The 23,013-nt window shown below is 40.6% G+C and overlaps 1 protein-coding gene across 8 annotated transcripts in view; it reads right to left on the bottom strand.

Annotated features, from left to right (window-relative positions):
* Positions 1–22,757, bottom strand: part of sbf1 (SET binding factor 1) — a 32,974-nt gene extending 10,217 nt beyond the window's left edge. For 3 of the 8 annotated variants that reach the window (XM_079454942.1, XM_079454945.1, XM_079454948.1), the window contains exons 1-23: positions 22,512–22,702; positions 12,210–12,295; positions 11,885–12,022; positions 11,638–11,763; positions 11,451–11,561; positions 10,717–10,770; positions 9,518–9,547; positions 7,993–8,098; positions 7,666–7,798; positions 6,818–6,926; positions 5,375–5,488; positions 3,803–3,877; positions 3,605–3,718; positions 3,390–3,518; positions 3,195–3,293; positions 2,799–3,003; positions 2,543–2,655; positions 2,248–2,397; positions 1,874–1,942; positions 1,476–1,637; positions 1,116–1,372; positions 765–937; positions 611–684 (exon numbers count right to left, since the gene is read on the bottom strand). In XM_079454942.1, coding sequence (XP_079311068.1) covers positions 611–684; positions 765–937; positions 1,116–1,372; positions 1,476–1,637; positions 1,874–1,942; positions 2,248–2,397; positions 2,543–2,655; positions 2,799–3,003; positions 3,195–3,293; positions 3,390–3,518; positions 3,605–3,718; positions 3,803–3,877; positions 5,375–5,488; positions 6,818–6,926; positions 7,666–7,798; positions 7,993–8,098; positions 9,518–9,547; positions 10,717–10,770; positions 11,451–11,561; positions 11,638–11,763; positions 11,885–12,022; positions 12,210–12,295; positions 22,512–22,566 — 2,682 coding nt within the window. In that variant the 5' untranslated portion in view covers positions 22,567–22,702. Of the gene's footprint in view, positions 1–610; positions 685–764; positions 938–1,115; positions 1,373–1,475; positions 1,638–1,873; positions 1,943–2,247; positions 2,398–2,542; positions 2,656–2,798; positions 3,004–3,194; positions 3,294–3,389; positions 3,519–3,604; positions 3,719–3,802; positions 3,878–5,374; positions 5,489–6,817; positions 6,927–7,665; positions 7,799–7,992; positions 8,099–9,517; positions 9,548–10,716; positions 10,771–11,450; positions 11,562–11,637; positions 11,764–11,884; positions 12,023–12,209; positions 12,296–22,511 lie in introns of all 8 variants that reach the window. The other 5 variants (XM_079454946.1, XM_079454949.1, XM_079454943.1 and 2 more) reach the window with 4 other exon arrangements.
* Between the last annotated feature and the right edge of the window lie 256 nt (positions 22,758–23,013).

Raw genomic sequence — 23,013 nt, 5'->3', positions numbered from 1 at the left:
AGATAAAAAGCATTTGATAGCGCAATAAAACTAAAATGTTTGGGCAAACCTATAAACTGACGTCCAAACAAAATCAAATTACCCTTGAAGGTTTTGTATGGCCGTTATAAAACACAGCACAACCTGAGATCAAAATCAACATGGAAAAGGAACGTTGATAACAAGTAAAGCAATGACAATAAAGGGCGCAAACAATAATTCAACTGTAAAAAAAAACACCTCGACTTCAATTGTATTTGCATTTCTATAAAGAATATCTTGTTTTCCACAAACTGATGGACAAGTTAAAATAATTTTCTGTGGTAAGGCCACAGATGCTGCCGATAGAGATGATCTTGTTTTTAACCCTCAACCTTCCTTCAAAGCAACGAAAAGCAGAACTTTAGACTTTAGTGTGCTTAGTATAGCAGGTCAACACGGTGGAGGACAGAAAGTGGATTGCAAAACCAGCATGCATCACACAGGACGTGGTCACTGAGGCTGTGCCGTACCTGCCGTTGCACCTGGATGCACCAAAGATGGAGGGGGTGAAGTGGGGTGTGGGCGAGTCTGCCTGGGTTTCTACACTGTCTTCCCTGGCCAGTGGAACATAAAACAATGAGTCGTTTACCTTTTGGATGGGCGGCAGTCGCTTGCTCTCTCTGTTGACTGCGTCCAGCGTCTCGATGTGCATTTGAACGATGTCTGCATGAAAGTTCCACAAATACCGCTTAATATTTCAAATATGCATTTTTAGATTCATTTTGTAGTGTAAAAGGCAGTACCTGGTATCATGGTGTGAAGGGCTTTCAGGTGCTCATTGGTAACTCCGCTTTCGTTGCACACTTTATCAACAAATCTGTTGATAAACCGCACAACGGAGTTCGCCACGTCCGAGCATTCAGCGTCTTCAAAGCCGCTTTCTGTGTCGTAGCTTTCCGCCATGCTGCCCGCAATACTGATGGAGAGAAACAATACAAACGAGCTTCCATCTTGATATCTTTGATAAAGTTGACCAACATTACAACATTTTAAAACCTTCGTAGGGGCACATCTTGTATAAAAACAATACTTCTGATATGACAACGTTGACAAATCTATACAGCGTGTTAGTGTGTCAGTACACGAGCACACACCTGTTAGTGACGTAGCTGTTGCTGACGCTCTCCACATCTCCCAGGCCGGTGTTGCGGAGCATGCGGTTCTTGCTGGTGTCCAGCGGTAGGAGCAGGTAGCTCATGCGGTTGGCGTAATGGATGGCTTGGCTGAACACAGTGCTCTCCTCTTTCTGAACACGCTCCTGCTGCTGCTCTTTGCTCAGCGTGGGCCACAGGCGGCTTTGCTCGGACGCCAGCTCCAGCGCGCTCACCTGCTGCTGACCGCCCTCGCTGTCCTGAACGACACAGAGGTCAAGGGTTAGGAGAACTTAATTAAAAAATAGCATGGTTTCAGAGAACACAGAAAGCTATAAAACAAGGATTAAGGTTGCGGCTTACATTAGTGGATGCATCTCCTTCTTCTTCGTTCTCCAGGTAGAGGCTGCGGATGTGTTTCTGAACATCGCTGTAAAACATGGCCTCCCAGAACGGCATGTTGGTCCACACCACGTGCTCCTGAACGCAGCTGTAGGCGAACTGAGTGATGCCTCCACCCAGTTTCTATAATGCACAATTGAAAACATGTTAACTTGCCCATCAATCAATGTTAATAAAGAGTAGTTTAATACAAATACAATTTAAGTCTTAATTTCTCTAAAGATTTGTATAAGCTATGGTAAAATGCCATAAATAATACAATATTCCATAATCTATTGAATACAATATTCAATAGATTCATGTATTATAATAAGGAGAGGCAGTCAGAATAATGAAATTCCAGATGTATTTTCCCATACCCGACAGAAGGCAGTGACCAATGGCAGGAGAGCAGCAGCTATACCATGTTCATCCATATGTGAGCAGTCCTGAATCCACACACACAAAACAGCATAGTTTATATACAGACACTGAAAGGAATTGAATGCCAATAGTAACTTATCAATAACAATTTTGGGGGGCCTTTTTATGGGTTTATCACACAGGACAGTGAAGATGAGAAACCAGATGGGGGACAGAGAGAGGAACACAAGTCAGAAAGGATCACGAGCCGGGACTCAAAGTGTCTTTTTTGTGGAACATCATCCAGGAAAATTTATGTTAACAAGTGCATGTATATCTACTTGATAAATATACTGCCAGTCTTGCATTAAAGCACAATGCTTTTTCTAACCTGTAGGGTGCAGTTCATCATGCGGACGATGTAGTCGAACTGCTGGTCATCTAGAACGGCTCTGTTCTGCAGAACGTGCTGGTTAAGCTCCTGGGTCAGACACACGCGTGCCGCCCGACCTTTCAGAGCCCGTATTACGGCTGGCATTAACTGAATACAAATATGTACAAGTTAACAAACACGTGGACGCATTTTCCTACTAGCTATATTGAGATAATAGTTGAGTCAACGGGATTCTACAAGTGCAATAAATCTCGGTTTATGTTTAAGTAAACTGTAAAATCAGAAAACTTACCTTCTTGGCTTCTAGCATTTTGTTGTCAAAAATGTATGTGATGCAGTTTCTGACCACCTCAAGTCTTCTGGCACTGTTGGCCAGAACGTTCCCATTCCTGTCCACGATGTCAGCTAGAAACCAGATAAATAAAATACAATATAGAGATCAATGTGATAACCGGATTGACACTACATCAACAAGTTCTGCCCAAATTCGATCTTAGCCAGACAAGTATTAGCCTCTCAATTTAAACAACCCAGCGAGGCAAACTAACCCAGTGGAGGGCCGGCTGGCACCAAGCCCTTCAGTTCGGATTTGACCACAGGTGGAGCGGTTATAAGTTTGGCAGCTGCGTGATCTATAAAGAGCTGCACGCCGACTTCATCCAGGGGTGGGAAGGAGGTCTGCGGCACACGGGGTTGAGCCTTTTCAGCTGTTCTCTGCACTCGGTGCATGGCCACCGCAGGATACGGGTTCTCCTGCGAGAAGAGAGAAAAATCGTATTAATGCACAGCTTCATTCACCTAAAGAAGTATTGGTCTAGTTTAGATAATGTGTGCAACTTTATTAGTTTTAATTTAACAACAGCAGGGTGTGGAAATGATGATATTATTAATATGATTCATTGAAAGTATTACAATAGAATAAAAAACAGTGCCAAGATTTGTACATTTTTGAAAAGTTGCTCTGCCAGCTCCTTAACATGCTTCATCACTTTTTGAGAATTTCCTGTCTCCTGTCGAATGCGCTCCACCTGACTGGCTATAAGCTGTTGTGAAAGACAAAGGAAAGAGAACATTACATGTTTTTGTAAATATTATTTTATTAAAAGCGCCCGACAGGAACAGCCGAATGCAGGACTCACGTCATCAAACAGGTCTGTGGTTCGGTAGGGTGGACCCCGCTCTGACACAAACCCGGCGAAGGCCATGCCGTCCAACACCTTCATGAGGAAGTCATCCTCAGATAGTGCTCTCTGACCCAAAAATGCAGCCTGGAGAAAAAACACTTTTTTAGGCCAAAGTTCAGTGTCGCAAATTAAATCGCAAACTGTAATTTATGGACTTGTCTTAGCAGTACCTTATAAAAGCGTATGACTGGTTCTGGGTGGATCCGAATGATGTGCAGACACCAACGATAGCCCTGAAAGAGCTGAGCGAACAGCCACAGGAAGATGGCGCGAATCTCCTTGTCCTAAAACACAAGTCCACATCACGATCACTGCGACAGTTTCAGGATGAGATAGAATTCGTTTGAGACCGCCGATGGAGAAATTACCTGGATCTTCAGCGAAGATGCTTGAATGGAGGGTGGAAAAGCATGATCTGCCACTTCCAGTTCTGGATCAAGAACCTACGACACAAGTCAAAGATTTGTGTATGAGTATTTTGTACCCACTGCCGAACTGACCTGCTTTAATTATTACAGATCGATTTCTTCCTTCTCCAGGCTGCTGTCCATCTGCTCAGTATATAGTCACTTAACTAATTGAAAAGCCTCAGGATTTATAAACTGAAGATGGCAGCTGCTAGCGCAACTATCAGAAGCATCTCTATCCTTTAGATAAAAACACTGAGGATAAAAAAAACTATGGAAACCGAGCTTTTCAAGGCAATTAGCAGATGAAATGGGTTTATTGTAGAGACTAGAGGCACGGTCATCTCTTTTCTGAGCCATGATTATTATCTCTCTGAGGGAAATTGTTATGAGATACGGTTCTTGCACAAACATGTATCCTCTGGCCGACATGGCGCCACAGACACACATTTTAGAGAGACGGAGTGTTTCTTGTATGTCTGCGAGGAACGACGTTTCTGTTGTGATTAAGATTCAATATGAACAAAAAGACAAAACCAGACTCTCCAGTTCTCTTATTTAATATTACGCGAACCCCTACAACGCAGGAAACCACTCATTTTTCAATATGAATAAGTCACCCCCAAGAAACCCCCTCCAAAACGGTTACCAAGTTCGCATTTATATGACATAACATTAAAAAGATCTCTCACTTCCACCAATATGGATCAACGATTTTTATGACATCATCATACACTTCTTATTAGATTCCAGGAGCCGGTGTATCGTAAATGATGCTATTTCAAAAGGGGGAGGGGGCACTCAACACACCTCCTGTTTCAATGGAAATAACATCAACACATCGAACAAAGTCATGCATATCAAGGCACTTCGGCGGCGATGACAACTAGGTCTGGTATTTGCTTTAAAAGGTATTAAGGACTATCTGTAACAATTAAAGGCCCGACCGCAAAGCCTTCTGCACTTTGTCAAGTTGGTGTTTTTGTGAAGAAAAAAAAACTTCCTTTGATAAAGTTCCCAAGTATGAAAGTATGACTAGCGAACCATAAACATTTTTATATTCAACAGAATGTTTCTCCTCAGTATTCATTGTCAGATTGCTGTATAAACTTTACATTCTGGGTAGTAAAGTAACCATTAAAAGTCAATATAACTGGGGGTTTATAGTTGGTCGGTGCTGGTTAGTTTAGAGTTAAGAGATAAAACACAGCGGCCTGTAAAACACATGTGATAACAAAAACTGTTAAAAACATCACATTAACAAAGTACATCCTTTAACCTTATTCAAATGCTGTAAATGTGACATAAACAAGGAAGTTACAGTCAAGTAACCTAGACTGTTCCAAGAATCATTTGATAACGTATGGCATAAAACCTCATTACAGAGATCAATATTTTCTTCCACTGTTTTTCGGCTCCACTGCTAGATTTCCTTAATCTGTGGTTTGTTAAACTCCTCATGATAACCCTGAAATCAGGATCTCCTCCTGTGCATGACATATTTCTACATAGCGCTTAAAACTGATTGGTTACCATAGAGATGGCCGTCTGTGTGTGATGTAGAAGAGGCTCAGGAAGCGGGGATATGTTGACACACTCGGGAATGGTAACTGTGCCTCCGTCTAAATCCGCGATGATGACATCAAGCTGTGAATAAAGCATAGACACGCAGGTTAATATCAAAAACACAGATCGACAATAACACAGATCAATACCAACATTTTAGTCATTAATACCGATATGGCAATAAATCATATTCTACAAACAAATATATAATATGCCGCCGTGCTACAAATAAAAATAAAGGCTGCAATCTGTAACTTTGGCCTCTTTCTCATCACCTCTGCTTGAAACAGATTACAGGACTGTACGTAAACTTTTTTTGCACATAGCACCGGTGCTACAGAGGTTTAAAGTTTTGTAGCACAGGACAAGCCGTTGTTGCACAAGTATACACGGCTGTTATGATCTTTAAAACAACACAAGTGCAGGTCAAATGAATAGACAGGTAACTGAAAAAGGAAATTAACATTATACAAATGGATAAATTAGGGCAATATGATTTTTTTTGTTTTTACCAAATGAGTTTTCTACCTTTTAAATATTTCTAAGTTCTGTTTTTTCAATCCTTTACTATACAGTAGTAAATAGATTTGTTCATAAAAATACTGTATTGCTACAGTAAACTGAAGTAAAATAATTATGTACTATAGTATATTTGAACCTTACTATCGTAAATATTAAAGTACGATAGTGTTTACAACAGTTAACATATGGTCCAAAGTAAGCAGACTTTTATTTTGGCAGGTGGTCGCGAAGACACTTGAGCTTCAGTATGTTTGACAGTAGCTTCACACAAACAGTGAAATGCTCGAAAAATTTATTTAGAACAACTCTATGGATGAAGTTTATGTGTTCATGTCCTTGTATAGTAAGATACAGACAAATCCACAAGTGTCATATGTTTGGAAGAAGCTTGTAATATGTTAAAATGTGCAACTCATTCACTCAAACATGCAGAACAAGCGGAGGACATTTAAACAGTAGAATTCCGCTCTCGTGATTCCTAACTAAATCATATAATCAAGCAGACAGCAATATAAACACTCTTATCAAGTTTTTAAAGGAAGTCGGCAGCCCATATCTATTGTTGTGGACGTCAAAGGGTGCGCGTCCAATCAAATTTCACTGTATTTCTGGCTTAATTTCATCTGTCATTTGGTATACACACAAACACAAGTTCGGGGATGTAAGCATCCTGGTTTGAAACCATTGCATTTCAATGGATGTTTAGAAACCAAAAATGGTCAATTGTTTCTTTTTTGTTTCGAGTTGTGCATCACATGAAAGAGTATCCACACAAAGCACCACATGTCATACAATCTGATCAAATATTATCTTTCAGTGTCCCATGTGTTTGATATCAACTTCTTTAGTTCATCTGTGGGATGAGAAGACGTAAGGAAAGAATCTCACCAGCTCCTGCGTCTCCGAGCGGAAGATGGAGTTGACTCCGATGATGAAGGGCGTCGGAGTGCTGAGCACCTCCAGCAGCTTTCCAGGCAAGATGGGAATGTATGTGAAACTGCACAGAAATATATGGAAGATGATGAGGCTAGGAGGACCCAAACTGGTTTAGAAGAGACCCAGTTTAACACAGCTAAAAGGACTATGCAGCTGAAACTAAATAGTAAATACATCATTTTTTGTGTACATTTATGGAGGATAAATGGACAAAGCTAGTTTTTTAACGTTTTTACAAAATAAATAACAGAAAGACTAAACTTCTTTTGGAAAAGACCAAAAACGAACGACACTAAAACATTAATCAATATGCAAAACAGAACATGAAGCAATAATTGTAGATTTGCATATACTCTATATAACAAGAGAGATATTGACTCCGAAAATAGGGGAAAAAAAACGTTATCGATTTTTTGTTCTGTTTATTTATTTTGAAAAATATAAGGACAGCACACAGTGCTAGGGCACTTTTAACTACCATTGTTATTTTTCCTACTATGGGAGTCAAAATATGGTTATACGCATTCTTCCAAATATCTTTCTCTGTGTTCATCAGAACAAATAAATGTATACAGATTTGGAGCAACCTCGATTGTGAGAATTTTCATTTTTGGGTGAAGTATCCCTTTAACATTATAATACTAGTTTTATAACTTCGAAATAATTATTCCCTAAAAAACTAAATCAATAAAAAGGTCTGTATTTTTTTAAATACACAAAATTTATTTTGTATTTTGCTTTTGATTACAGATTACATGAGGGCATTGAACATAACGTAAATACACATTTTTTGTATGTACCTGTATTTAAGAGGAAACATGATGGCCAGCAGGGCTCTACATGCATCTGTTAAACGCTGGTAGCTGCTGGACAGAAACAGAATCTTGTGCTCCGTCAAAGCAGCACAAAACAGACAGAGGACGTTCAAGATTCCTAAAAAGGAAAGAGACAGAAGGGTCAAATAATCCTCCAAATAAAAAATATCTGTCTGCACTTCTACCCTTATTTACGTAACAGCCCACGGGTGGAGATTACACCATCCCCCTCTGGCACTTGACACCGACTGTTGCTGTTTTAATGAAGCTGATTTGTTGTTTAGCACCTAAGCCTGTTTCTTATTGGCTTACCCAGCTGTCTGAAAAGCAGAGCCACACTGCATCCGCTCACAGGCAGAGAGTCGTTTATGGGCGTCTGGATGACCTGCCTGTCACCCGCGCCAAGCGTTATGGTCCTCTGCGGAGAGACACAAGAGGGGGAAAAGAAAGCAGATATAGAGAAAATAAGTAATTTAGATCAATTTAAAACAAAACAACGAGGCACCTCCACCGCGGCATTATGGGAAGGATTAATGAGTGTGCAGCAGGCTGGTCGTAGGGTGAGCTAAAGAAAGGGGATCAATTCGAAGCCATTCACCATTAAAACGCAGCACCGAAAAGCAACATGTGCTTCCGCCGGAAAGGTTTTGGAAGAATTCCAGATCTTTCTCATGTTATAAATCAGCTGACCTAAAGACCCCGTGAAATGGTGTGCCAGGTCTGGTTTTACGTCCAGTTAAGAGTACTTCCTTTGGAAACAGAAAATGTAAGGAAGATATCGAAAAGCTATGGAGCCATAAACTACAATTTGGTGTTAAGAGATGGACATTGAAATTCTAGAGAGCATTTGATGTGGGCAATTTTGTGAGCATGTAAAACGAGCATATAAAGTTTCAAAGCTAGCTATGATTTCAAGGGGTATTTAAGCATTTGTAATATAATCTTACACCCTAAAATGTTGAGAAGCCTGAGAACAAAATGAAAAGAATATTAAATCTCACTCATATCTTTGGAAAGCTCATGCCAAGAAAGTGTACGTGTTGAAATTAAAATGCAATATCCAAACATGTTATCAAAACACTCAGATTTTAAAGCAAGCATTCATTTCAGCAATAATCAGCAGTGAAAGCAAACAAAATTTAAATTAGGTTATAATTTGCCTAGATTTATTTACACGATAAAACACGTTGTTTATGCCCATTTTTGGTGATACGAACTGATTTCATATCAGAATTACATCAATGGAAATGTCACTTGAGAACAGAAAGTTAAAAGGTGGTGATGCAGGGGGTGATGTCATCATAGGTATCAATAGAATCAACTACAATAAAAAAGGGCATCGATTCAGCATCATGTTAGAGCTCATGCACGTTTACGCCCAAATGCGTGTTTACGGCAATAACAGAGAAGGACAGATCCACAGGGTTGACTTTTTTACATCTACACAACCCCGAGTCATTTTTAGGGGTGTACAAAACTATAAATCGACTATTCTGAACAAACCCTAGTACTCATGAATGTTAGTATAGAACTGTAATGATTGTTTTTAGCTCTTATGTTCAGCCAATAAGCAGCTTTTATCCATTCAAAGGTCACATGCCCCCTAAAGCGATTGAAACACGACAGGAGTGATGCTGGAAACAAAATTTGCGATCCAATCAGTAAATAAATAACGTGATTGGTTAAAAAAAACAAGGATAATTTTTGACCAATCAGATAGTTCTGCACTCTGATTGGTTCCTCTGATATTTGGGGGGGCGTACTGGTGGAGAAACACAGAAGGAAGAGCAGGGATGACGGCGACAGACAGAGCTGAACAAAATCAAACTGGCCGTACCGAGCTCTCTTCTATGTCATCCTGGCCCAGCTAGATTGACAGCACACATGGAAATACAAACGCACGCACACGCACACACACAGACAAAATGCAACACAAACTGTTAGACACACTAAAATTGAGAGAGCAAACAAGGAAATGCATGACAAGAAAAATGCAAACCAAAACAATGCCGTGATCAAATAAAACATAGAACAAAGTTCACAGGAAATGTGCTTTAAAAATAGCAAAGATTATTTTTGGATAGACGGCTGGGAAACATCGACTTGCGTAACACTAAATGTGATGTTTCATCCTTGTGTATGGTCACATTTACATAAAAAATAAACATATCTTGCCAGTGTGAGCCTGGGTCAGGGACAGTAAGACATGCCTTCCAGGAAGTCCAAATTGATTTAAAAGAATTGCTTCCAGAATAAAAACTGCAGCCACTTCAACTGACTTGGCTTGGCTATATCATGACCATTTTCATTTCTTCCAGACTTGTTTAATATGTTACAGACTGTATCACATCACACAGCGAATAACCTTGGTGAATAGAATACAGATGAAATGCACTTGAAAGTACTTGAAATATGAAAATCTGAGTTTTCAAAGCTTCTTCATTTTTTTATTGGTCAACAAATGACTGCCTAACAGATGTACTTAAAGCATGAAAAGGGAAGTTAAGAAAAATAATGAGGGGAAACATGTTTGGGACCTGCAACACCCGCAAAAGGCCCCACAGCTCTAAACGTCCGAAGCATGTGAGCTAACCCAAAGTCTTTATATAATCCCTAAAAAACAAACCCTCCCACTCTTTTGCAATATCTCAACAATCGAAATGTCATGGTGAAGCCACCGCGTGTTGTTATGGAGTGACGATTGTGTCATTCATACATGCCGTGTGATTATATGCCATCTGCCACGTCCCGCCCCATATGTTCAATCCACAACAGAACCATGATACAAACACTGGCTTTATAATCCACGGTGTGCGTCTGGAGAGCGCTTTAGTGTTTATGCGCACACCCAGAAAACAATGAAAAGATGAGAGAAACCATCACAAAACAGATTTCATTAATTCGCAGATGCAATCGATTTGAGAAGAATCAGAAAGAAAAGGGTGCATTGATCTTGGGGGAAAAACGCAAAGCGGAGATCTGTATTTGAATCACAGATGGGTTGATTGGTTGAGGTTGCCGGAGGGTAAATGTTACCTGGAAACAACCCAGCAGAATGTCAGTTAAACTACAGAGAGGAGGATCGTTCATCTGGAACACACAGGAGTCAGGTGTAAACTGGAGGAAGGGAACCATTAGGATGTAACACAACCTCACGTCAACCTATGCACACGCAGTGAACCCGAAAAGCATTGACACTGTAGCCAAGCTTAAACGTGCATGAATGTCATTACGTTAGATGACTAAAAACAATCTTATAAACATTTCGCAGAAGGCTTGCATGTTTCAAATTCTTATACAATAGAGGAGGGTATTTCTTGGAAAAGTTCAACTCTTTGCAGGGTTGAATTATTTTACACGTTTCATACATCCATTAAAAATCCCCGTTACGGCTGATAAAATGTCATTTCCATTATTAAGTAATGATGTTAAGTGAAGCATCATTTGAGCACAGGTGACATTATTTAGGGCAAAAAACATTTATAAGGTAAAACATTAACATAAACAAGAATTATAGATGAATTATTGTTATCAAGTGCATTAATGTACCATATACCAATGGTCATGAAAGGTCCATTATTCTGCAATGAAAGTAGAGACCACAGCAAGCCGTGTCAACCACAAGACAACACGGCTCCTACACTACCCATAATGCACAGCAAACATACTTACAAATATGTTGTAATCTCTGACAAGCATTGCACACTCATTCATCCAGAGAGATTACATCAAAAAAGGAAAATAAAATTATTAGAGAATTTGATCCTCACCTGAGATCCTCCAGCTATGGGAATGATACAGGTGAGAAGGTTTCCGATCACCGTTTCCATAGGAACGTGGAGGCCATCCACATGAACAGTGTAGATGAGACTCAAACAGTTCTGTGGGGATAGAAAGGCATGAGTAAGCAGAAATAACGGGTTGGTTTTAGATTTTGGGTGAATGTGAGTTTCTTACCCTAAAGACCTCTGAGTGGTCCAGACGGGAGACCAAAACCAAGCTTCTTGGAGCGTAGAGCTGAGCAGGCTGAAGAAGACCTGGACCATCATCTTCATCAGCCTCGCTGGATTCTCCTTTCAGCAGCTACACAAATTGAGTCTCAATTTATATTTTCAAACCGCAGTATATTTCTTCTCCCATCATTTCTGTTATATATTTACTTTTGTCTCACCATCTATATTTTACCTAAGCGACCACCACTCACCTGCGGGTTCTCTACAGTCTCCCAGAAAGTGAAGCAGGCGCAGTAATGTCGCTCTGAGTTGATGTCTGTGAGAACCGCCACAAAAAAAGATGGAGGTTTTCTTTCTGGAACCAGCTGCCAACCGTTGGGCTGACAGAACTGAGAGAAAACAAAACAACAACAGATAACATTGAAGCAAATAAAACAAATCTCAAGACTTTTCTTAAATCAAACACACATCCCATGAAAAATAACAGTCAGTTAGACCCCAATGTATGCAGATGTTTGTAAACATATTTAGAATTCTGGGATATTATGTTTTTGGTCATTGTGTGTGATGTTTTACCAGTTCAAGGCCTTGAGGAAAGGGATTATCTTCCCAGTCTTTCTCTGGGAAACGCTGGTGAATCCGGCCTTGACCCTCACTACCTCCTATAAAAACAAAGACCAACAGAAAAGTTTACTCGTCATCAGAAAACACGTTTAGCTCATCTGCCATGATAACCCAGACGTAACCCTTCATGAATTACATCCTTATTCATTGTTCACGGAGCAAAAACATCATTTGACATAATACACTGATAATGCACACTTCCTGACCTGTAAACAAGTAGTAGCCTATGAACGTTATCATATATCCCATCAGTTTTATACTTTATTTGTTATGTTTGTGACCGACAAAATCAAAATGAACCCTTTATACTTTCTTAATAAAGGTATGTGGTTTTATTACGCTGCTGTGAATAATATATAAACTATATTAACCAATAACGTCACATACAGTCGTATAATGTTTCATCCTAATACACAAAAATTAAGTCACGTTCTAGATTATTTTCAGATGAAAATTCCAGATTGTTTTTCAAAAATTTCCTTGAGAAATCAAAGATTTGCTGTTTGTTAGATGTATAAGCAGTTTTTTGTATATTTGTGAAAAACCTTGTTTTGGTGGTTAGCTTGTGCTTGTGTAAGGCTGAGCTGTGGTGCTTGTGCGCCTTGTCTTATATCTCAATGCAATACCTAAATTGCTCTCTATTATATTATCAATTTTGAATAAATGCATTTAAATAAAAAACAATATTATAGATTTAAAGTATGAAGGTAACGTTAGTAATAATGCGAACATCACAAGTTACGGGACAGCAGAGAAGGAACAGCACCTCCCCGACCTTTCAGCGGCTAAACAAAACCCTGAACAGACCCTCTATAAAACAAACAATAACTGGGACGCCTCCCAAGACCTGACACACAGAAGCAAACGCATACAAATCAAAACACACACTTGCAGGGCCAGAAGTACAAAAGAGATGATTTCATCCTCCAATTTTTTCATATTCATTTTAGAAAAATATGCAACCAGAAACACATGTATATATATAAGTATTTTACCACCCCCAAGTATTTCACTGCAACCCACATAAATCTAAGTACATAAGAAAACTCCAATATTATGTTTCAAACAGAGATGGCGCTAGATAGGTAAAAGTTATGGATAGTTTTTACAATAAAGTAAGGCTCGTAATGAGGTAGCAGGTAGCACACAAAGGGGATTGCACCATATTTTGGATTCCCTCCAACCCATCACATGTGTGTGCGCTAGTTTGCACGTACAGAAAGGTGACTCACTATTGGCATTAGTGGCATAGGTGCACGTGGCTGATGTCTCGACAACAGTATGTAAACACGGCCGCTCCTGTATTACATCAGTCCAGATTGACGAAGCAGGCCATGTTTATTCCAGCATGATCCAGGTAAACAATGATGAATTGTGTGAAATGAACTTAAGGGTAATATGCAGCCTGGGCGTCACCAGAATCCTTGAATGACTTCAGTACTGCAGTACATCGCAGCTAGTAAAAAGTATTGAAATCAAATGGTTAATTTCACCTTTCCTTACCATTTCCCCTCGTATCCAAAAATAGAAACTACCCACAAATATAGTTTCTTTATCTACATAGTGTTATTTATTCCTTGGAAGACAAACGAAGATATTTTGAGAAATGTCTATGTGATTTTGTGTCCATAGAATGGAAGTCAATGGGGACAATGCTGTTTGGTTACCTACATTCTTCAAAATATCTTCTTTTGTGTTTTGCAGAAGAAAGAAAATCATACAGGTTTGGAATGACATGAGGATGAGTAAACGATTTTCAGATTTTAACTAATTGGTTATGAAGTCACTTTTAGACATTTATCATTTTAAATCTGAATGGGCTGGTTTACATATAAAACACATAATACCTGAATTGTGGAGCACGTCCAATCCTCATGCAACACAATAGAGGCTATTCACAAAACTGTACACTGCCAAAATCCTTTGGTGAGAATGATCTTTAGGTGGCACAATCCCAAAATTCTCCCTAATCACACCAGAGTTGGATAAAGATTAAGACTGCAGGTTTGCAGGCCGTGTGGAGGAAATGCACAAATCATTCGAACACAGATCTGGCGTGTTGCCAGCCCCCCGGGCGACGGTGGAGTCCAGCAATCGTCACTCTGCACTCGCTCGCTATTATATGTTATCGCCGCGGGGTAAAAGTGAAAAAACTGGATTAGTTTCATTTTCTTCTTTTTTAAATAGAATCAAGCCAAGATATCCGAGCTCAGGCATCGAACCAATTTGAGGCCTCCGCATGTTTGGAAATTTAAAACGTGCTTTCGTTCCCACCCCTCCCTCTTTCTCAATCTCAAAATGTGAGTGAAAGTGAAGAGCGAGAGAGACGTCCAAGCACAAACAGGCCCTGTTCTCGAAACACTAATTCACTCATACTGATTCCCAGCATTCTTTTCCCATTCCAAAAGTCCAGATAACAGCTGAATCGGCTGAAACTAAAGCTAAGGTTCTCAAGCGTCCCCCTGAGGAGACGTCTGCCAAAGCCCTGCAGGAGCTCGTGTGTACATATCCTCAACCGCGGTAACAGAAGTGATCTATACATTCACACGTGCCGACAGTGAACCTGTGTGCGTGGACACAAAAGGACATTGGATAGGATAATTCTGATCTCATTTTTGGACTCCAGGGACAAAAACAAAAAGATTGGAATCAAAGCAAGCGATGGAGGTACAAATTTTCCCTCTGAAATTCTGGTGGAGGAAAAATGGGTCAGCAGACCTTAATAGAGGCTGTTAACAACCCATTCATTAATTTGCCCAGTTATTAAACGGGGTACTTCATGCTCAAAAATCTGTATATAGGTAAGAATTCAAACAAATGAATGGGCCTGAACGATGAGCAGTTGGACTCTGGCACACAGTTCCAACAACCACAAACTCAACCATACAGAACAATAATCACCACCATCAGCTGTGCCTAACATCATAAGATCCTATTTGGAGCTGAAATGAGGTAAAAGGGCCTCACGATCACACTGAAAACGAACTGCTTCTGCTTTGACACGCAAGAAAATCTGGTTATCAACAGAGAAATTTAAATCCCTACTCCATTAAGGATGTGAAAGAACCGGCCACCAGACAGTCGATTCATTCAGATGCAGGTGAAGTGAAACTGGAGGCTACAGGAGCCACTGCGGGGCAAAAATCACAAGATCCCATCACACATGCCGACGATGGGAAAACTGATACGGGACTGTTTTAAACACCACTCAAAATTGTAATAAAGAAGTGTGACAGTCATGCTTTATTCATCGAGATGAGAAGTTAAAGTTTGTGGTCGGGACACCGGTCACACCAACTTCCTTTACATGCACACTGAATTTTAAAGTAACACCGCCGACCGCCGCAGGAATTCAGTATAGCGCCGCTTGTGCAAGACAACAGACGTGTTTGCGCGTGGGTGGGACACTACAAAAAGCACACTTTATACCAAAGTGAGAGACACTTAAGAGACGCAGGTCAAAAAATGCAACATTAGCTTGCTAGCTAAGATAAATAATTACGGTTAACTATTTAAACGTACAAACAGTCAAATGAGTGGCATGCTGTGTTTAACATCACATTAAAGAGTTAAATGCGTCAGTCCGCGTCCTGGAAAAAGATTTGGCCACGTATCAAAACCAGAAAACCGCAGCTTGTTTTAATCACCAGAGTCACGTTGTCAAAACACTTAAGTCTCCATGACAGCAACAACATTTAGGGCGGCACTTAAAGGGATAGTTCAACCCCCCAAAAAAACTTTCATCACTTACTTCCCCTCATGTAATTTCAAACTTAATGACTTTCTGTCTTCTCCAGAACACAAAAGATATTTTGAAGAACATTTGAAACCACACAACACTTGGCCCCCATTGACTTTCATCCTATTATAGACACCAAACCAATGAGACATTTCTAAAAATATATTTTGTGTACCACAGAAGAACGAGTCATATTTTGAACAACATGAGGGTGAATAAATCATGACATTATTTTTATTTTTAAAACAGACGCACAATAAGAATTGCATTACGTGAGACCCAAATCCTTGAGTTTTGACCCACAGGACTGGTCACACGATTCCAGGTGGACCTTCATTGAGAGGCACTTCATCTGCCAAATGTTGCTGTCACTCGGGGATACCGTGAGCAACGTTTTCTTCTCTTGCTGTTTAGAAAGCTCTTCAGCTAACTCACATCCTTCCTGCTCGCCAACAGCCACCCGTCCCACAACCACATTCAGACCCAAGCCTATTTTTCAATAGCGGAAACACTTGAGTGAAGACAATTTCCACACTTTTTTTAAAAGCTCTAGCTCTAGTTCAACAACAAAGGCACCTTGTTGGCTCTAAAAATAGGTTTACGATGCTATTTTATAAACGCCAAACGTTTAGAATTTATGTTTAATGCCACGGTGATGTCGGTCTCTTGTGAAACCGCGGCACGGCTGTGTTCTATGCAAAGACCTGTGGTTTCGTTATTTTTGGTGAGGCATTTTGGTTGTCAGTGGACAGGCTGTGGTGTCATTTCAGATATGGTGTATTCAAGAGCTTTCCAAAGCTTTTAGAGGGATTGTAAGCCTGTAAAACAAACGAAAGTCAAGGTATGAAACATGAATCGGGTTTAATTTACATTCTGGATAAACAATCTCTCACAAAGTGGCATTAATCTCTGTATGACACAAGGATTAGGGAAGCGTTACATGTTGAATTTTTTTACCTAAATTATGGCTTCTTTGATTTTAGGAGAAAAAATTGTAATGGGTTTGTTCCGATGTACTTAATATCACAATAATATATTAAGGGATGCATGATAGATTATCGGCCATATTGGTATCTACCGATAAATGGTCATTTTATTATCGGTCGATATATTATAGGTGATAAATCATAAATAATTTCCTCTGGTTAAACTTGTTCAGCGGCACGCTGCTCACAGTTAAAATACTGTACAGTACAATATTTCTGTCGTTCACTTACTGCGATTAGCAAAACATTGTTGATGTAGGTACAGTATGTAGATACAGTTTTTATGAATGTGTAAATTATAGGAACAAAAGCATATTGTTTGAATCAGACTGCTGTCGGTCTTGAGACCTGTTAGACTTGTGGCTGTTAAGAACATCTTTCTGGGTTGCTCGGGAAGAACATCTTTGATTTGTTTGTTGAATAAACAATATACTAGAAAGTTTGAAGGTTAAATAATCTTTAACTAGTGTAAAGTAGGCTTGGTACATGATTTTCATAAAATATTAAATATTATTTATTTTTATTTAACAACATTATGGCAAACTATATCAGGTTTGCTATAAATGATTGTGACTGATCTTTTTGCCAACTTGTCACTCACCCCTGATCTGCACATCGGTACATGATTTGTACTGCTTTTGTTGCATTTCTGCACATTGACCTTTACGGATTTAACAATCCTCAGGCTAATATCAATGATAAGATAAGCAGGCAAACTTTGGATAACTTCAAACATCAAGAAAGTTGCATCAATTGTTAAACATTCCACAGTTAAACGGCTCAGCCCATGACCGATATCCTGTGTAACAGCTGAAAAGCAAACTGACAAGGGCAAAGACATCACACTGCTTATGTAATGCTGGGGGTCATGAATCAGGCATTCCACCTCACCAAACCTTCCAAGCCTCACGTCAACGTTTGGAAATCGTATGTAAAGCAGTAGTGAAATCAGGATCAGGGTAAGACAGTTCAGACCTCAACCTCGGCCATAGTCTGCCAGCGAACATAAAACTTTGACCTTTGCGTTATTGACCATTTGTACATAAAATTCAGTCTTCAAAACTGTCCCAGCCAATTACATTAGTTCTTCAAAAAAAGAAGTTCCTTTCACATCCACTTATGGACCAATCAGCTGCCCAGTGCTCGGCCAATCAACACAAAGTGAGCTGCGGTTGAATCCTGCTATTGAGATTCAGAAAGAACGTGGGGGACGCAGAATATAATTCATGCTTCTGTGTCCCGACGGCCACAATGCCAAAGACCCCTAAATAATCTGATGGCTCAGCTATGGAAAAAAGGGATTTAGAAGAATTATTTCCCGTAACCTCACAGTCATGCAAGAGAACAACATCTCCAGTCTGCACCCGAGGGGCTTGGGAGGGTGAGAGGGGCGCATTCTCAAAATACCAGGGAAGACCATGAAAGGCTTCCGGCTGTGGAGAGCAGACTCCCCCTGTCCCGCCCCGACCTTCACAACCTTCCCGAAGAGACCGGTCACTGACCCACAAGACCCCTGACATGGAGCACAAGCACTGACATTAACTGTCATTAAAAGTCATTATTCACCGCTTACCACGTTCTGAAACTACATGGAATATTTTTACAAGAGTGCAAAGCTGAATATCAGGCCAATACCACATCATGCAAATTCGCCACATTCAGACTGAAACCACATGACTAGCAGTTTCAAACGTATCATGGGAAGAGCGAAAAACAATGTCCAGTGAACATTTCTCAGTCTGAGGTTTGCAAACAACATTTTTATACAAGCATAAAAATGAAATCTTAGCTACAACTGAACGTTTTCAACAAATTGGCCAGGAGAAGGAAACAGTTTATTTAACATATATATTGATCTTTTGTGACAACATGCCCCAGGATATCGTTTATAAAAAATAGATATAACTCTTTTGGCAACCTTCCTGCGTGACCACTAGTCCCAGTCTCTGCTAAATGTTGTAGCTCTTCATATCCACACACAGGCAAATCCATTCCACTTCCAAGACAAAAAGGGACGGAAAGTTGGTGTGTGTGAGCCTCTGCATCTCTCAGAATGAGGGCAATCTCCATTGCCCTCTAGCCCCCCGGCTGCCACATGAATGAGAAGTATTCATCCACCAGCTGCCTGTTGGGTTTTGCGGACATACGCTGCAGGAATGGGCACCGGGCTTCTGTATCCACTGCTCCGGCCACCCTTTTCCTCGGCACAGAGCCTTTGATAGTCTGACCGATGGCCAGAAGCGGGGTGTCATGGTAACACAGAGCGGCCGTCGTATCACGCCACGGCCCCCTCGGGCCAATTCTCCCTCATGAATAAGAATGCGTGCTCTGTTGGGGAATTTTTTGAGATGTCCGGCTGACTCAGTGCGCTTTTCTAAGGCGGACAGAGGGCAGATTTGTTAAAGTCGGGCTTCTGTGAGTAAGACCTATTTTGGCTAGCTATTAAAAAACACAATGGCAATTATTAGTGATGCTTGTAAAGGAAAGAGTTCAGTTTTAGCATGTAAGACCACTGCGCTACGAACATAAACGTTAGCGCAAATTATGTTGCTTGTTGAGGAGATTAGAATTCAATGGGGGTGTTGTGCAGTGTTGTTTGGTTATGGACGTTCTTCAAATTACCTTCTTTTGAGTTCTGCAGAAGTCGTACGTATTTGGATTGAGATGAGGGTGAGTAAATGATGAAAAAAAGATTTTGTTTGTCTAAACAAGCGTAATTCAGAAATTGGACACACACCTTTAATCACATCCAGAAAAAACGTTTGTGTTTATATAATACATATATACCGTACATGTAAGTGTATGTTTGAATGTTTATAAATACAAAATTAATATGAAAAGTACAAAGACATATATAATGTAAACACAAACTTGTGTTCATGATGCGATTAATCACGATTAATCGTTTGAGAGCCCTGATATTAATTTCATGTTAATATACCAGATACGTAAAATAATTCTTGACGTACCCCACATGATATATATGGACTAGAATATTATAGTCTATAGGGTGGGGCTTATTTGACTCAGATCAGTAAGTAACCAATCCACCACATGGAGAATACAAGCAACCACACAGCAGGTCCCTAACAAACACCCTGGTGTTGTGGCAGAGTTTGCACGACAGACACCACTCATATACACAATCAAATGTCACAATATAGTTTCATGTAAGAGTAACCATAGCATGATAATACACGAAACATGGCCGATCACTCAACGCACGCAGGGGTTAAACAAGAAAAGAGTCTGCCAGAGACAACACATACAAAAGAGTGAAGAGCTAAACAAACGCTCTGCTCTTTTGTTCAAGGCCTCTCTGTGTTCAGCCGGGGTTCCTCCCAAGAAAAAAAAATGGGGCGAGAGAGGCAAAATGAGGCGAGGAAAGGGGGGGTTGTACACTGAACCCCAAAAGCCATTTCAATGGAAGTCCAACCCCGGCCCAAACTCTGGACCACCATTTTCTCACTCTATAGGACAATCTGGATTCTCAATCATGTCTTCTCCCTAGAGTCCGAACTCCCATTTCCTGTTTTTATACAGAAAGCCCCTCGGCCAGAGAATCCTTTTCAGCGCAGCTCTCCTTGCAGTGCGACCGGCCCAGCATTCTGTCTCGTTTCACAACAGACGCTGACTGACTCCACCCTGACATTCACTCCCCTCCAATGATGCAGCCATTCTGGCTCTGGAGCAGTTGGGATGCCGATTTGGGGATGAAAGAAGGCGGTTGAAAAATTCTGACTCTGCTAGACACATTCTGCACTTGTACACTGTGAGAGTTTACTAAAGCAGCACTTGAGAAAAAAGACCAAAGAAACATTTATCAGAATCCCAGATCATATTTACAAACGGCCTTACATGATGGCCGTACGCGTAACACAGCTCAATGTATCAAAAAAAGACCACTACACCACGACTGCAACAGAGCTGTAAACCAAAACAAAGGTGAAAACATGCAAGAAGCATTTCTGACACGTGTTATATGCTAAAAAAAGATTTATCTATACTTTCACTTGTGTGTTAAACAGCGATTTGACACTCGCTTGTGATGTCACACATCAAGCCAATAGTCACAGGATTATGATGTCATAAACCCGCCCCACAAAACAGCTGCCATACTTCCAGCATTCTCTTCTAATGCGCATTTTATTGCTCTTTCAAGCTTTTTTTCAGTAAATTAATAGTATTAACAAATCACAAATGATTTTCCCTCACACCTATGCTCTAAACTTGAAGGTCTGCAAACCAGATGCTAGCGTCTGCGAGCAGTTTTGTAACAGGAAAACACTTTCTGCAGAGCGTGCAGCTCTTCGACATCCTGCCAGACTTCATGTAAGGCCACCTATGAAATCGGGCATTTCAACAGCGACAATAAGAAACCCTTTTGAGCGGCGAAGGGCTCCTAAACCGGACATACACATCAATCCCATGTGATCCCTGTTTCTGAGCTCACCATGGACAACACTTACGTGTGCCTTTACAAATAGGACACATAAATAAAGTAAGACATGCACGCACGCAGTTCTCTATATAAAGGGTGGATGATGGTATCCTGCTACTCGCTTTTCTCAGATGAGGGTTGGTGAATAATGAATGCTCACCGGGACCATTTCATGGCACCAATCTAGGCCACTTATACAAAACACTCAACCTACCGAAAACAAAAGACACTAAAAGAGACCATTTTAAAGTGTATGACATTGCCAGGCTTCCAACCCCTAGCAATCCTATGGAAAATGTAAAAATAGCTAAATATGGTACAAATGAACGCTCTTGTTGAATGTTTTCGTACTTAATGCAACAAAATCTTTGAGAATAAAACAATACTTTGTAGCATCCTAAAATGTCAAGAAATGCTGCAGGTGCTTGTGAAGACCATAAATGCTTTCTAGGTAGGCAGCACACTATCCTTTGGGACACTGCCAAAGGACCAGTGTTCAACAACACCGCTGCATGTTTTCTGAGGGTTGACATGTCTAAGAATGCATTCCTACAGTCTGTGCATTTCTATTCACTATATTGGCATATAAGCATACAAAACCGACCGTTCCTGTGCATTTCTATTTGCCACATTAGCAAACAGCCTCTTAAAAAGCTTGTTACATGACCAGCAACGGTGGCAAAGGTTGCACTGACAAATCCCTATTAGAAAAGTCACACCCTGCCAGCCAAACGATATTTATTTAAAGCATGCAAAGTTATAATCCATTTTACACGAACTGTGCAACTAAAATAGTGCAGTTAAATGGCCGCGCGACGGTTTAGGTTCGTGCATAATCGGCCGGATTCGGGTTTTGATTTCGAGTTTACAGATCTAGAGGCCCGGGACATCCGCGACTCATCGTAGATCGCCCAGCCCGGCCAGTAATCAGCTGTGTCGGTCCCGCCTCCATCCCTCTAACCCTCACCTTCCGCCTTCTGTTTACCGTGTTTAAACCGTTATTAATACGCTTCTATCTATCCGGCACAGCAGATCAGGAGAAGGAGGAAGAAGAAGAATCGCGCGGCGTGTAACGTTATCTCTCTTACCTCTCTTATCGAGATCGTAGCCGACTACTACGAAGTAATCGGCGAGCCGGGCCATTTTATCGAAATAACGGCGACAGGCCTCGGTGGTGGCTGTAGTAAATCCGCAGGCAGTCGGTATTCCGATCACATCGTGGAGGCAGCGGCGACAGCAGCATCCCTCCAGCAGCAGCCCGCCGCCATACTGTCGGTGTGAGTGTGCCGTGCCCTGACAGCGCTGTGCGCATGCGCGGTGAGCTCAACGGCGGTGGGGAGGGGCGCAGGGCAAGAATGTTGCGTGGTCATTCATCGCTGCGTCTGTTGAACAGTCATTGCATACGAAACAATTTAAAAATATATCATTTGGCTTTTCTTTTAGCTTTAGCTTTTTGAACATTTATTTGTTTTCGCTTTTTTTGTCGTTCTTTAATGTTTAAGATATGCATGTTTATTGTTTGAATTAAAATTGCAATGTTGTATGTATAATATTTTATCATGTCATATAAAAAAGACAAACAATGAAGAG

The sequence above is a fragment of the Barbatula barbatula genome (assembly GCF_947034865.1).
Source record: "Barbatula barbatula genome assembly, chromosome: 4".
In the NCBI taxonomy this organism is placed as follows: domain Eukaryota; kingdom Metazoa; phylum Chordata; class Actinopteri; order Cypriniformes; family Nemacheilidae; genus Barbatula; species Barbatula barbatula.
This window is presented reverse-complemented; position numbering and strand designations above follow the sequence as displayed.